This window comes from Triticum dicoccoides, chromosome 6A, assembly GCF_002162155.2.
Source record: "Triticum dicoccoides isolate Atlit2015 ecotype Zavitan chromosome 6A, WEW_v2.0, whole genome shotgun sequence".
Classification (NCBI taxonomy): domain Eukaryota; kingdom Viridiplantae; phylum Streptophyta; class Magnoliopsida; order Poales; family Poaceae; genus Triticum; species Triticum dicoccoides.
In genome coordinates this window covers 240,673,213-240,689,865 of record NC_041390.1, presented here as the reverse complement: position 1 = coordinate 240,689,865, position 16,653 = coordinate 240,673,213, and the positions used below count along the sequence as shown (strand labels likewise).

The 16,653-nt window shown below is 45.9% G+C and overlaps 1 protein-coding gene across 11 annotated transcripts in view; it reads left to right on the top strand.

The window, feature by feature from the left end:
• Positions 1-2,611: 2,611 nt before the first annotated feature.
• The window catches only part of LOC119316711 (protein phosphatase 2C and cyclic nucleotide-binding/kinase domain-containing protein-like), a 22,207-nt gene continuing 8,165 nt past the window's right edge, over positions 2,612-16,653 (top strand). For 6 of the 11 annotated variants that reach the window (XR_005153209.1, XM_037591082.1, XM_037591088.1 and 3 more), the window contains exons 1-6: positions 2,613-2,736; positions 4,581-5,848; positions 6,146-6,277; positions 6,365-6,811; positions 6,898-6,960; positions 14,766-14,848. Coding sequence is in view for 10 of the 11 variants with exons in the window: in XM_037591082.1 (XP_037446979.1) it covers positions 4,781-5,848; positions 6,146-6,277; positions 6,365-6,811; positions 6,898-6,960; positions 14,766-14,848 (1,793 nt within the window). In the remaining variant the exon portion in view is untranslated. Of the gene's footprint in view, positions 2,851-3,639; positions 3,708-4,580; positions 5,849-6,145; positions 6,278-6,364; positions 6,812-6,897; positions 6,961-14,765; positions 14,849-15,800; positions 16,580-16,653 lie in introns of those variants that run through there. The other 5 variants (XM_037591092.1, XM_037591086.1, XM_037591087.1 and 2 more) reach the window with 5 other exon arrangements.

The following is a 16,653-nucleotide window of genomic DNA, read 5'->3' as shown; positions in this document are numbered from 1 at the left end:
TTGGTCCGGCTGAGACCGCCGACTGGCAAGAGCTGCTTGACTGCATTGCATTGCATGCCCTGATCTTACTACCGAGGATGACAGGTCCAGATGGTGTCTAGAGCCTTCTGGACAATTCTCCACCAAGTCCCTGTACCAGGCCATTGCTCCCTCACCTGGTCATGAGGTGCTCACCTTCATCTGGGAGATTCGCCTTCCCCTGAAGATTAGGATCTTCTTGTGGCAATGGATCTGCGGCCGCGTCCCGTCTGGTGTCGAGGTCCTGAAACGCAATGGCCCGGCTGATGGGCGATGCCCGCTCTGCGGGCCGGAAGAGGATTCGAATTATATCTTCTTCACCTGCGTGTCCGCGCAGTTCCTATGAAGATATTTCCGCGAGATAGTGGGTGGAAGCTGGGACCACAACAACTTCCCCACTCTCTTCGCCGAACTCCATGCGATCCCACCCGCAGTGCACCACATTAGGTGGCTGGCCATTGGGCTGCTGGCCTAGACGCTGTGGACTGTTAGGAATAAACTTATGATTCAGCGCATCCCTCTTCATCATGCTACTGACGCTTTATTCAAATGATCTGGTTACTTGCAGCTTTGTCGGCCGCTTAGCCGTCCCAGGGAGAGAGACGCCATCACCTCCATCATCACCCAGCTTCGCACGATGGCTCTCCGGATGGCTCCACCGCTTCCCCCACCACCTCCGGAACCAGATTAGATCTTTGTCTTCTTGCCATCGCCATCGCCACCGCCTTGCCGTTTTTCTGTTGTCTTGTCGTGTGCTTGTCTTGGGCTTGTTGTGCTGTGCCCATAGCGGAACTTGGGTCTCTTTGTCTGAGTGTGTGTGTTGGACCGTGCCTGCGGTGGCTTTGTGTGAGTGTGTGTGGTGCGTTGTTGTTGTTAAACATGATTGATGCCTGGCTATGTGTGACCTTGTGCGCCAAGGTCTGTAGGGTAGTTTAGTTAGAGTTTATCTCTATCTCTTTCTATCCTGTTGTTAAAGCCGCCACCATACGTCTTGTTTTGTCCATTGCTGTATCCAGAGGATGGAGTCTCAGACAGCTAGATGTACAGAACGCGTTCCTTCATGGTGTTCTGGAAGAGGAAGTGTACATGAAGCAACCTCCTGGTTTTGAAGACAGAAATAAACCATCCTTTGTATGCAGGCTTGATAAATCCCTCTATGGACTGAAGCAAGCTCCTAGGGCATGGTACTCTAGGCTGAGTTCCAAGTTACAAGCACTTGGTTTTGCTCCTTCAAAATCTGATAGATCCTTGTTCATTTACAATAAGTCACATACGTCAATATTTGTACTTATATATGTTGATGATATTATTGTCACAAGCTCATCAAGTGAGGCAGTTACAGCTCTGCTAAAGGATTTAAAGTCGGAGTTTGCTCTCAAGGACCTAGGAGACTTGCATTTCTTTCTTGGTATGGAGGTCAAGAGAAACAGGGAAGGTGGTCTTCATCTTTCTCAGGAAAAGTATGCCACTGATATTTTAAGTAGAGTTGGAATGCAGGGTTGCAAACCATCACCAACACCATTGTCCAGCACGGAAAAACTGTCTCTTGTAGAAGGTGAGTCCTTGAGTCAAGAGGATGGTACTAGGTACAGAAGCTTGGTAGGTGCACTACAGTATTTGACTCTTACAAGGCCTGATATTTCCTTTACTGTTAACAAAGTTTGTCAGCTTCTTCATGCACCTACTACTGCGCATTGGACTGCAACAAAACGCATACTAAGGTATGTGAAGGATACTTTAAGTATTGGGTTGACATTTAACAAGTCACCATCCACTCTTGTTAGTGCTTTCTCTGACTCGGATTGGGCAGGATGCCCAGATGACAGACGCTTAACTGATGGTTTTGCTGTGTTCTTTGGACCTAACCTAATCTCATGGCGTGCAAGGAAACATGCCACAGTTTCGAGGTCAAGCACTGAAGCAGAGTACAAGACACTAGCAGATGCCATCTCGGAGATCATTTGGGTGAAGTCCATGCTGAGAGAACTTGGGATACGTCACACTCCAACTCCTTGTCTTTGGTGTGACAATCTTGGTGCCACGTATTTATCTGCTAACCCTGTTTTTCATGCAAGGACTAAACATATTGAGATTGACTATCACTTTGTGAGAGAAAGAGTTGCCAACAAAGAGTTGGATATCCGGTTTGTGCATTCAAGAGATCAAGTTGCTGATGGGTTTACAAAAGCGCTGCCTACAAGACTCTTTGAAGAATTCAAGCGTAATCTCAATTTAGTTAAGTTTTGATTAAGGAAAGGTGTTAAACATGATCGATGCCTGGCTATGTGTGACCTTGTGCGCCAAGGTTCTGTAGGGTAGTTTAGTTAGAGTTTATCTCTATCTATTTCTATCCTCTCTTTCTATCCCTTTAAACCTTCCTGTAATATCTCTATGGTAGTCCAACTACCGTACCTTGTAACCTATCAAGAGATGGGTCTCTCCAATATAAGTACATGCGGCTCCCCTGTATGGGAGTTGAGACGCTTTGGTATATTCTCACAGTTCTGACCTTGATACTATGTGCTTGATGGTTGCTTTATTTATAAAGCGGGCGAAAGTCTTTTTCGGTAATCTTGTAGGAGCAAAACATTCCTCTGCTCCTCTCTACTCGACGACCACCACACACACCTCCCTCCTCTCACCCACCTCACAAACCACCACCACCCCCTCTCTCCCCGTATGCTGCCGCAGATTCCCCACTTTTCGCGAGCAACGTCCGTAAGTTCCATGGCCGTTCTCCTCCTTTCTTCTAAGTTCTGGTAGTTGGGACTTGGGAGTGCCGAGTTCATAGTAGTCGTGATTGCAGAATGATCTATCATTATCCCAAGTCAGGTACCTGGCAACTACTGTATTTTTCTTTGAAGAACAGCTCAGTTTTGTTTTTTTGTTTTGTTTTGGCTCTGGTTACTCGATACTTGTGCTTATAATGCGATTGTGTAATCATTCCGTACACAAGGGAACTCTGCTATCAGGATTTTCTTTTATTTTCCTCTTCTTTTTCCACTGTAGAATTTCTTTAGGACCATATGAGATTCTTTTCTTTGGCAATAAATAGCACGTCTGGCTGCTGCTGCTGCTTCTTCGAAGAAAAGAGAAAGATTTTTTGAACGTTGTGGTGCGGGGAGTGAAAGGCCCTCTCTTGCGTACTTGAACTGCAGTAACATTTAGCTGTTAATGACATTTTTTGTCTGAATCAATTTACCTTTTGAATTGATCAAGATTTTCCAAACATTTTGTGCTATAATGATTGAAGTTTTTTAAGAACATTAAATGAACTTGATGTGTATATTGCACTTCTTTAACGGCACCCACAAATCTTTAGTCATTATATTGCTCCACACTAAGATTGCTTCCAGTTTTTTCAGTTTTTTTTGCGGGTGAGTTTTTTCTCTAAGTCGAAATTATATAGAGGCTTAGTAAAGTATATGCCTTTCATAGATAAATGCATTTGACTGTTTTGTTTGTAAGACAACAGTTACAAGAAATCGCAATGAAAAATGAAAAAGCTTAACAAAAAAAATCATTATTTTTTGTAATATTCTCAATAAATAGGACCGGTTGGACATTTTTCCATGATCCATTCTAAAAATAGACGGGGTTCCACTATCAGGAGATAAGGGAGCAGCAAAACAGCATCCAAGTCGCGCAAACCAAAAATAGAAGAGTTCCACGAACGTGCAGGGAATGATGTAATTTACTCTTTCCGATTACCATTGCCAAAATTTTCTTTTTTGTATAACATGTACGCATTAGTAGTCCTCCTCCTATGTGTTAGCTTCTTCTGCTTGGAGTTGAGTTTTCAGATGACCACATTATTAGTAGAGCTATATATCTTAAGTTTTCTCTAAATAGTTTTCTTGGTGAGTGTCTGATTGGTCAAATCTTAGGGTAATGCATGTTTTGTTCTCAATGTTTCTGTGTTTTCCAAGATTCAATTGTTATTTAGATTTTGAGCTATTTCTTCATCAATCATTTTATTTATTGTCCAATAAGAGAGTAGTTTTGCAGTGTTTCCATTTGATTGAAATGCCAATTAAATTCAGTTCTTCCATCATGTTATTTTAGAAGAGGGTGCCCTATCTTTTAAATTCTATGATCTACCAGTTGCATGCTTACACTCCTACACACAAAAGCCGAGGGGTTTGTCTAGGGCACATCTAGATGTGCTCTAGTTATTGCACATCTAAGTGACTCAATCAAGCTAGAGAGAAAAAGAAAAAAGACAAAAGAAAATGCTTGCACGAATCTTAGCGTAAAATCAATGACGTGGGACCTAGATGTGCAATACTTAGAGCACATCTAGATGTGCTTTCGCGAAACTGATTATGTTATTATTGCACTTAAGTTAGTATTCTTCCAAATCTGTGCTTCCATAAGAATTCATGGGTAGATTTTCATTGTTATGAAATAATATCTCCAAATAGTTCTCTTGTAACTTATAATGGGGTTATGACTTCTGAGGGCGGCCTCTGTGGTTTGCTTTATATATAAAGCGGGGCGAAAGCCTTTTTCGGTATGGGGTTATGCCTGAATTGTTTAGTATTCTTTTTTCAAAATTTCAGGTGAGCGTATGAACTTTTCTGATACGTAAGGAAATAAGTATCATCTACAGAGTGTGGCGCTCTGAGTTCTCGGATTCAGTATATGTTGGCAGCTTCTTGAAATTGGTCTTGTCGGTCCATCGTTTATTGCTGGATCGGAGAATTCTGAGTGTTCATGTTCTTTCTGCCTCTTGGCCCTTACCAAGCTGGTTTTACATCTGATGGGCTGCTCACCTTCGAAGTGTTGTTTTTGTTTACATTTTAAGGGATGTTTGCACTCCCACGGGTGTCTTAATCAAACACCTGACTCCCGAAGAGAGTCAAGGGGAAAATCAAGTTGGGGAAGGGCAAAGATAGATTCTAGTGCTTCAGATGGCTCTTCTGATGATCTAGAGGGAGATGATGGATTCGGCCAAATGAACATTACAAGGGAATCAAATGTTGGTATTAATCGTCTCTCAAGGGTCTCTTCACAGTTTCTTCCTCCAGAAGGTTCGCGCAAAGTTCGAGTCCCGTTGGGAAACTATGACCTGAGATACTCCTATTTGTCTGAGAGAGGTTACTACCCAGAGTCATTGGACAAACCAAACCAAGATAGCTTCTGCATACACACTCCATTTGGAACAAGCCCTGATGACCACTTCTTTGGTGTATTTGATGGTCATGGGGAATATGGAGCTCAGTGCTCGCAGTTCGTGAAACGAAGATTGTGTGAAAACTTGCTCCGGGATAGCCGGTTTCGTACTGATGCTGTTCAGGCTCTTCATTCTGCTTTCTTGGCAACAAATTCTCAGCTCCATGCGGACAGCTTGGATGATTCCATGAGTGGTACTACCGCGATCACTATACTGGTGAGGGGCAAAACATTGTACATTGCAAATACAGGCGATTCACGTGCTCTTATTGCTGAGAAAAGAGGAGAGTATATTATTGCTGTTGACCTGTCCATAGATCAAACTCCTTACCGGACCGATGAGGTTGAAAGGGTCAAGGAGTGTGGTGCCAGGGTTCTGACATTGGATCAAATAGAAGGACTAAAGAATCCAGATGCTCAGTGTTGGGGCAACGAGGAAAGTGACGATGGCGATCCTCCAAGGTTGTGGGTGGAAAATGGCATGTTTCCGGGAACTGCTTTTACTCGTAGTATTGGAGATTCTGTTGCTGAATCAATTGGCGTCGTCGCAAATCCTGAAATTTTTAACCTGGAGCTCAGTGCCAGCCATCCATTCTTCGTTATTGCTAGTGACGGAGTTTTCGAGTTTCTTTCTAGCCAAACAGTCGTAGACATGGTAAAGCCCATCTACTGCTGCTAATCTGTGGTTGTCTCTGTGATTCTTAATTTAGTTTCTGAATATCCTGTGAGCACCAAGTTTTTCGCTGGAATAGTAGAGATATACTCCCTCTGTAACTTAATATAAGATGTTTTTTAACACTGTCATGGACTCTAAAAATGTCTTACAAAAAGTTACGGAGGGAGTATATATTAGAGATCAAGCCCTTCTTCACCTATTGCATTGCATACATGTTGTGAATACTCTAATGTATAGTGTGACAGTATATTCAACTCTATGATGATGGATTTGCAGATTGCTAAATACAAGGATCCTCGTGATGCATGTGCTGCAATTGTTGCTGAGTCCTATCGTCTCTGGCTGCAGTATGAAACTCGTACTGATGACATCACAATCATACTTGTACATATTAACGGGTTAACTGATGTATGGATTTATCATTATAGTTTTCCTGTGTAGCTTCCATAGCAGTTATTTTATTTGATTACGTGGATAAACCTCGTCTTTCAACAGAGTGGTTCCACCCATACCGTATTGAAGGTGTCTTTACAACCATCACAGCAAGTAGTAGAACTGGTGGGCTCTGAATCACCATCCATCACAAGTTTGAACCCCAATAACCAGCGCTCCAGGCATGATCTATCACGTGCACGGTTGAGAGCTATTGAAAGTTCTCTGGAAAATGGTCAACTATGGATTCCTCCATCTCCATCACATCGCAAGACATGGGAAGAGCAAGTAAGGTCTACCCACTTTTCCATTGTGCAAAATTTAGTTCAGGACTTCTTATTATCTCCTACTGCTGACAAATCCTATAAACAAAATGATACAAAGGCACGTATTGAGAGGATACTACATGATCATTTCCTCTTCAGAAAGCTCACTGATTCACAACGCAATGTTTTACTTGATTGCATGCAACGGGTTGAGGCAACACCTGGGGATATAGTGGTGCAGCAGGTTATTATCCCCCGCTTTTCATTACGTCTTTTAATGACATTTTGAGGCTGCTTAGAAGTATACAATAAGAAGATTGTATAATGCAGGGTGGTGAAGGCGACTGCTTTTATGTAGTTGGGAATGGTGAGTTTGAAGTTCTGGCCATGCAGGTAATGGTTTTGAAGCTTATATATTATGTTGGCTTCTGACGGTTTGCTTAAAGCGGGGCGAAAGCCTTTTCTGGTATATTATGTTAAAAATGCAAATCAAATAGAGAATATAATCAAGAATAGAGAGAAACCCAAAATCAGGAGGAAAATAATAACTGCACACAAACGTGCTGAGCCATAGCTCGCAACTCGGCCTCTGCACTCGAACGAGAAACTGCAGTCTGTTTCTTCGTCTTCCAGGAAATGAGGGAACCACCAAGAAAGACACAGTAGTCAGAAAGTGAACGGCGATCCGTAGGATCACTAGCCCACGTAGCATCCGAATAGGCCTGGAGCTGTAACGAGCTGGAACGGGGGAAAAGAGACGATGAGAGATCGTGCCACGAAGATATCGTAGAACACGAAGAAGGTGACTATAGTGAACTGAAGTGGGAGCAGAAACAAACCGACTCAGAATTGGACAGGATAGGAGATATCCGGACGAGTGACAGCAAGATACACAAGACTCCCAACAAGATGACGATAACGTGTCCGATCAGACAAGGGCACACCATCAGAAGCCCGAAGGTGAACATTGAGCTCCATAGGAGTCTCAGTAGTGCGCTCATCACTAAGAGCCGCACGAGTAAGAAGATCCTGGATATACTTTTCTTGGGAAATAAAAAAGCCATCAGAGGTGGAGGAAACCTCAATCCCAAGAAAGTAACGAAGAGGACCAAGATCAGACATAAGGAACTGCTCATTAAGACGCGCCTTGACAAAGGCAATGTACTCAGAATCGTCGCCAGTGATGATCATGTCATCAACATATAGAAGAAGAAGAGTGCGACCACGAGCAGAAAGGTGGAGAAACAACGCTGGATCGCGATCACTGGGTGAAAACCCAACAGCGGTGACCACAGAGGCAAAACGCTCAAACCAAGCGCGAGGGGCTTGCTTAAGGCTATATAGAGAGCGACGAAGACGACAAACCATGCCATCGGGAACTGAATACCCAGGTGGTGGCTGCATATAAACCTCCTCACGCAACTCACCATTAAGAAATGCATTTTTAACATCAAGTTGTGACACACATCAGTGGCGAACAGAGGCCATGGCGAGAAGTGTGCGGACAGTGGTCATATGGGCCACAGGAGCAAAAGTCTCATCATAATCACGACCATGCTCCTGCTGAAAGCCACGAGCTACAAGACGAGCTTTATAACGCTCAAGAGAACCATCAGAGCGAGTCTTAATCTTATAGACCCACTTACAAGTGATGGGACGAATACGGGGAGGAAGAGAAACCAGATCCCATGTGTTGTTGCGCTCAAGTGCGGCAATCTCCTCTGCCATCGCAAACTGCCATTCAGGATGAGCAACAGCATCACGATAAGAGGTAGGCTCAAGTACAACCGAAAGGTCATATTTGCTAGGAGAATAGCGGTCAGGAGGAGGGCAAGGTCGAGCCCGAAGACCATAGGTCGGCTGGGACGTGGAAGACGGTGCACCAGAAGTAGATGGCACATCAGTAGATTCATCCATAACACGTCGACGACGAGTATAATTAAAAGGAAAAGTGGGATGAGAAGGAACCACCCGAAGTGATGGAGATGGAGAAGACATCGGTGATGAAGGTGGGATGTCATGCAATAAGGAAGGAGAAGGAACGATAGGAGAAGACGGTGTCGGATCTGCAATAGTGGGACGATAAGGAGGAGTAGGAATATGAGGAACGGAGGGAGGTGTATCAGGAAACGTGAGAAAAGAGATATCCTCTACTGAAAAGGTCAAAGAGGATGGTCGTGGATAGAATGGACGAGACTCATCAAAAGTCACATCCCTAGAAATACGCATCCGTTGACCGACAGGATCCCAACACCGATAACCCTTATGCTCATCACTGTAGCCTAGAAAAACACACTCGACAGACTGAGCAGTTAGTTTGGTGCGTTCTCGAGGGGCAAGGAGAACATAACAAACACAACCAAACAATCGAAGAGCGGAATAATCAGGATGATGATCAAAAAGACGCTCTAGAGGAATACCTCCCTGTAGAGCAGATGAGGGTTGAATGTTTATGAGATATGTGGCAGTGGAGACAGCCTCAGCCCAGAAATGAGGCGGAAGAGAGGCGGCAATCATCATCGCACGAGCTGTCTCAAGAAGGTGGCGATGCTTGCGCTCAGCCACGCCATTCTGAGCGTGAGCACCGCGACAAGAGAATTGCGCAAGAGTACCCTGCTCAGCAAGAAAACCACGCAACATTTTGGAGATATACTCGCCAGCAGAATCAACACGAAACACACGAATAGGTGTAGAGAATTGAGTGTGGACCATGGCGGCAAAACGCTTATAAATACAGAGAACCTCGCTACGAGAAGACGTGAAGTAAAGCCAAGTGTAGCGAGAGAAATCATCTATAAAAATAATATAGTAGCGATGGCCCCCTTTGGAAGAGAAGGGAGCCAGTCCCCACACATCGGAATGAACTAAATCAAAAGGGCGTTGAGACACTGACTCACTTGTAGGATAAGGTAACTGAACCTGTTTACCAAGCCTACAACCCTGACACTGCAAAGAGACATCTCCTGAGACAGGCCCCAGAAGACCACGACAAACTAAAGACGATAGCCGAGAACCACAAAGGTGACCAAGGCGATGATGCCACTGCTGGAAGGAGCTGGTAGCAGAAGCAGCGATGGCAGATGTACTGGCGAGTGTAGTGGCAGCGGATGGAACATGAAGCCAGTCTGACTCCCAAAGCCCCTGGGAGTCAAGGCGGCGAGGGCCAGCTCCAACCAAAGCTTTCGTGTGACGATCCTGGACAGTGCAAGAATCAATGTCAAGAATGACGCGACAACCAGAATCAGTAAGCTGACTTGCAGAAAATAAGTTCATGGTAAGGCGAGGAACATAAGAAACATCTGGAACATGAAATGAAGAAGTGGAAAGAATGCCTCGACTAGCAACGGGTAGAGGAGTACCATCAGCAGTAAGAACATTAATAGGAAAATCGAGAGATCTAAGAGAGGACAAGACGGAGGAATCAAAAGACATATGAAATGAAGCTCCAGAATCCAGAACCCATGGGGATGTACCAGACTGTGTAGATGGTGGTCGCTCAACACTGGAAGCACCAGTCACAGAGCCTGCAGTACCCGTCGAAGAACCTGAAGCAGCAAGTAGACGCTTAAGCTTCATAATAATATCCTGCTCAGTCAAGGAGACAGTAGACGACGTCGAGGAAGAAGCGCGGGTCCCAGTAGAAGAATTGCGCTCCCTATTATGCATATCACGCTTCTTCTTGAAGCAATCAGATTCGGGGTGACCATCTGTGTTGCAGTACCCCACAATGAGTATGAGGACGATAGCGGCCCTCACGAGTGCGGCTCTCACTACCAAAAGGAGTGGGTAGTAGCGGCGGAGCACTCGAGCGAGAAGGTACTGATGGAGTAGCAGCTTGAGCAGCAAGCACAGATGGAACTTGAAGCAGACCGGCACCACGGAGGCGAGTCTCCTCAGCAGGAAGCTCAGAAAGCACCTCAAAAATAGGAACACGGCCACGAGCAAACAACTGAGCACGCCGAGGCTCAAACTCCCCACGGAGTCGCGACAGAAACTCATAGACACGCTGAAACTCCAAGTCGGACCTCACAGTCTGGCAACAGGCGCAAGTGCCACAAAAAGCAGTGCGAAGGGAGTCAAGCTGGCGCCAGATAGCAGAACTCTGAGTGTAGAACTCATCAATAGTGGAGTCTCCCTGCTGAAGAGCATGCTCCTGACGTACCACAGACAAGTAGAGAGCATCACCAGAGGGCTGATAGCGCTGACGAAGACGAGTCCACATCTCAAACACAGTGTCGAGACCCATAAACTCAGAAGAAAACTGTGGTAGAACACTGGCAGTGAGGACAGCAGCTCCACGAGCATCATCATCACACCACTGAGTGTAAGCAGCCAGATCATCACGATAAACGGAAAGAGCATCCGAATAAACCACGACCTGCTGGTCATAAGTAGCAACCGCATCATCAGCAGCAACTCGGGCTGCAGCCCTATCATCATCAGAAGCATTTGCGGCAAGATCCGATGGAGGCGGCGGTGGGATAGGAGCCACAGGAGGAACCGGGCGCTGAGGACAAGGAACCTCGCCGGAAAGAACTCCCCAGAGATGAAGGCCACGCATGTGAATGCGCATAAAAGCAGCAAACTCAGCATAGTTAGCCCCATCAAAAATCACCGGGCGGCGTGGAATGGCGACATAGCCCAACGAGGTCGAAGACATGGGGCGCTCTCTGTACCTCTTTTTTTAACCTTCTCTCTTTTTTTAATCAATCCACACAACCGATCGATGAATCCAGAGTAAGTCAAACGACAGAAGCAGCGCCCACAGCGCTCGTACACCAGAATCAGAGGAGCAAAGTTGCGGCGACCCGACCTGGGTGAGCCAAAGGCCAGTGGCGGCGGCCGGACCAGAGCGCCAGTCAGAGACGCGGAGGCGGCGGCCGGACCCGAGCGCCAGTCAGAGACGCGGCGACGACTGCCGGACCTCGAGCACCAGCCCGAGACACGGAGGCGGCGGCCGGACCCAGTGCCCAAGGCGCTAGGGCGGGCGGATCTGCAGTGGGATCCCCTAGAGGCGGCAGGGGCGCCCGTGGGCAGCAGGCAGGGCGGCGCCCCTAGCCTGTGCGGTGGTGGCCAACGGTCCATGGCCGGCGATGGGCTTCCCTGGATGCATGAGTGGTGGTGAAGCACTCCATGGATGATGTGGTGGACGACTCTTCCTGGAGATGGGTCGTGGCGGCCGCGGATCTGGCGCCCCGTCCAGATCTGCCGCAGTGTGATCTTCGTCGGCCTGCGGCGTGTGGAGGGACCGGTGAGGGGATGGAGGATCTGACTGCAGCCTTGGCGGACTATGGTGACGTCTCTGAAGTCTTTTCCTTCTAGAGGCATCGTCGTTGCAGGTCAAATCAACTCGATCGGGATGTTTCGAGGGAAACCCTAGATCTGGGTCTACCGGATCGGACGATGACGACGCCTTCGGTGTCGTTCTCCCTCCAGAGGGCATCGTTTTGGATCAAGTTCTAGCTGGAAGGGACAAGAGGAGGAGCGGTGTTACATCTACGGCAAGGCCGAAGGCAGATCTTGGCGGCATGGCGCTGCGGAGTTTCGGCAACGGGCGCGTGTGGATGGATACGTGCAGGATGGTGGCGTTGTCTGGCGCCGTGATGGCGTCGACAGCTGGCCTGGCAAGGTTGATGCGTCAGTACCTGCTCTACAGATGGATCGGTGAAAGACGGCGGCGGCAGGCTCTGAGAGTGTGCCAGACCGGTGTGTGCCCCAGACCCAGCAATGCAGCTTGGTTGGGGCCTCCGACTTTAGATGTTAGGCTTTGGTGTGATGTTTGTTTGGTATTCGGCTCAGACAATAGGCACCCCTTCATCGAGTGGATAGGAGTAGTGACAGATGTTGCCAAGATGGTGGATTCAGACTACCTGATATATTACCTTGTAAGGTCTTTATGAATAATTAATAAAATGGCTGCATGCATCGCCCAGATGCAGAAGCCAGGATCATCCTCCTTTTCTAAAAAAAGATATGAGGAGAGGAATAAACTTACAAGCTTAGGATTTCACAATGACACATCAACCGCCCTGTGTATATACAAATGGAAGAATAGTACAAAATGACTTCCAAGTTTTTTTCTGCAGAAAAATGACTACTAAGTTGGAAAAAAATACGAATCTGGGGGATCTGCCTAACAAAGTAACAAGTACTGGCCGAATAGAAAATTAATCCCAAGTATTTATATGCACAATAGGCCACTGAATACAGTCAAAAGCGAGGGATCATGTTGCACATCCAATTGAAACTATTCACCATATACCTCAGCTTGTTCAATTGAGCCGATACCGATCCCTTATCTTTTTAGAAGATGTGCAACGAAGGCTACCCTTGCTTTTGGTTGATTTTCAGGAAACCAATAGTAGATACAGGAGGAGGTGGTATTTTGCAAACAATTAGTTGATTTGCAATACCCTTTTTATTGAACTTCGAGGGATTACTTTCTAAAGGATGAAAGGATAGGAATAGTCATATCGGTCGGGACTTCTGTTGGATAGCGTACGTTCGCCATTTCTTCCCTTTTTCAAGGATTGATAATGTTCGTAACATGCCGTTGAGCCAAGTCAAGCGAAAGACTTATTCGAAGAAAGCTTTAAGAGAGTTTGTTGACCCATGCCTTTTTGATGGTGAACCTCCTACTGCTTCTTCCAATTCTGAAACTGGGATTGGCCTGTTGACTTTGCCCTTCCTTTAGATAAAGAGCCCCCAGTTTTGCCAAAAGACCTCTGCGTGTCGTCATTCAACTCCTCACAAGCCTGTCGTTGGGCTACTTGCGTCTTCGGCAGATACAAAGGAGACGTGACGGTCGGTGAAATAGCCCTCCAACTCGTAGCTCTTCTTGCTTAACATGAAAATTCTCCTTTCCGGTGAAAACGAGAAAGAAAGATGTCAACTACTAAATGTGCTGCTTTGTGAATTTGATACTAGGTAGTTCTCCCCCCTCAGCAAGCAAGTAGCCTTTGCGACTTACATCTCTACTACAGGAGGGTATGAACCCCCGGATCTAGGCGAGGTGATGGCGGGGAACTCCAACAGGTTTTGGTTTCCTCCCCGTTGATTGATTGAGCCCAAGACTGCTTGACGACTTTCGGTGTGGGGTCAGCTTGAGCCGAGGTCGTCTCGTAACAGGAATAGGAAGAATAACAAACAAGCACACAAGCAGGAATAGGAATATTGGCTGTCACTATCCTCTGGTTAGCAATCAACTACGGAGCTGGCAACTCACAAGCCAGCAAGTCAACCTCTGTCAGATCTTCGGCCCAGTTTATGGACGAAACTGACTCTACTTCCTCATTCAGGCAATCAGGCTGATATGAACTGCAAAAGTTTTCATCTTTAGCGTGGATATCGTAGGTATAAATGAAAGAATCTGGAATCAGGAAGTTGTTTCGTTCTCTCGATATGCAGAGGGGAGAGCATGCCTTGTCTTAGGCAGTATATCAGTCGTTAACGATCTTACCGGGACACATCCAATTAAAACTAGAATCCCAACCTCTTTGGAAGAAGCTCCAAATAGAAAAAAATTCAGAGCGGGGAATCTTCCTACAAACTAAAATGTGTTAAATATATATATATATATATATATATACATATATATATATATATATATATATATATATATATATATATATATATATATATATTGGATGTTGTCAACGGGCCTTAAAATGCTCAATGAAAGATCTACTTCTTATTTTTTGCTTAACTATCTAATACTTCCTCCGATCCAAAATAAGTGTCGCAGTTTTGAACTAAGTTATTATGGATCGGAGGGAGTAACTTCTTATCTTAGTTCAGGCATAAAGAGGAAAAACACTATGTTCCTTTTTATGCCAATTCATCAAGCTCCCAACTGCACTGCCGGAAATTTGAATCCGCGTGATGTATTGCTATTTTTTATGTGGTTGTTTTCTTAGCCTCCTCATGTGAAAATCATGGTCCGCCACTGGGTGCTACCTTGTTGGTGGCCATGTATGAAGCGATGAGAAGTAGCAGTGGAAGCAAGTTGTCTCTGTGATTGGTATTACAGAGCTACCTAGTGGTCATTTCACAAACCTTTTCCGTATATGCTGCTTATATCCAGATTTGAGTTTAAGCATGCAGTTCAAGAAATTAAATCAGTTCATAAATTATTTATTTTATTTTAATATCTATGCTATGATTATCGAAGGCTAAGCTGATGAAAGATATATAAACAGGAAGAAGATGGGAAGGAAGTGACCAAGGTCTTGCATCGGTATACTGCTGACAAACTATCTTCCTTTGGAGAGCTAGCATTGATGTGAGTCAGTTTTACTCATTGTTTTATTATACTGTTTCAGTATGCTTATAAGCGAAGTTTCTGTAGAAAATACTTGGGTGAACACCTGTTACCCCTAGTGTTACCATTCAACACGCATACGTGTGCGAGGTGGTGAATAATGGTCAGCTCTCAGTGTCACATTGATTTTATCAGTCAGTACATAATTAAGCTTTTCTTCTCTGCACCTAAATATGGAGCTTAGAGCCGTACTCAACCATTGGCCCTTGTAATCAGTCACTCGATCATTTCCAAGGACATACAACACTAAGTGCCAAAATTGAAAGCTAATGCATTATTCTCTTTTGTCAATAAAGGGCACTTTCATTGACTCAAAATGTAGCATTAAGTGGATACAAAGCTTGATGAGCAACACCCAGCCTCTGCATAGCTAGAACGCACACGGTCAATACCAACAGCCTGACAAAATGAAAATTAAAAACCGACATATCGCAACAGAAGAGTCATAGGACTGACACTATTCCTATGTCGAATAAGGTGGTGGACTGATCCGTAGACTATGCTGCCACCCATGTTGGGTAAAAACTTCCATGGCCACCTGCTCCAACCGCATACACACCACCTAGAACAGCGGTTGACACTCCGTTCGGTGTAGCGTAGACCACCTACGAAGCGAGTGCGAGAATAACCTGTGAAGGAGAACAATTTTTGCCATTAAAGACCAAATCATTTGTACATAGCCAAACGATCATAACAAGGCATACGCTCCCATTCTTATTAGCATTTTGAACCTATTTGGAATACTATCCAACAATGGGCACAAATATTGGCAACACTTGTTGGCAGATACAAATTAAACGCTACTTGGATGACTAACCATGTAGAACGTGCAAACTTGCACTGAAAAAGGAGGTGTTTGATTGTCTAACCGTGAGTACAAAAACTACAGTTCTTACTTCCTGCCAATTTGTAGGTAAACGTTTACACCCGGCGCGTCGGCCGAACATTGGGCCGGACGCACGCGGGACGTTCAATCGGGAAGCATCACGTGGCCAGAACAAACCGCGACCCTACCTTATCCCTTCGCTATGCGTTTGCCTTCCGCTTCCTCTCACTCGCTCTCCAGCTGCTCCCCTGTCGTCTGAGCGCGCCCCGCGGCCCTCGTCGACTGTGCGCCGGTGAGCTGCTACCAGAGGTGGCCGGAGATACGAGGCGGAGTGCGCGCCGGCGAGATCCTCCCCCCTCCCTCCACGCGGCATGAAAACCACATCCCGAGAGCTTCGTAAGGGGCGGGGTGGAGCTGCAACGGCACACAGCCATGGTGCGACGAGCGGCGCGTCGGTGGAGCTGAACGACGGACGACGAGCCGATTAATGTTGCAACCGCTCGTGCGAATTGCTGGAACCAGCATTCCGGAGAGCTACAATGAGTAGCGATGGTGCGGCCGCCACGACAATGTTGCAGCCGGCGTCTCTTTTTGCTGGAATCGGTGTCGCGTTTTGCTGGAACCGGAGACCGTGTTTGCTGGAAGCCCCCATCGCAAGATCGATGAAATGCTGCAACCAGCGTGGTAATTTGCTGGAACCATTGTCATGGTTTGCTGGAACTGGCTTTTTCCTCACTCAATGATGACCATGGTGACCGCGGCTCATGTAGTGCGTTTTTTCTCCTCTTTTTTTTTGCTGGAACCCAGTGTCTCTATTTGCTGGAACCGTACACATTTTTTGCTACCATCCTTTTTTGATTTGCTGGACCATACCAATTTTTTGCTACCACCGTATTTTAGTTTTGCTGGAAGCAGCTTTTTTTTTTTTTGCTACAACCCG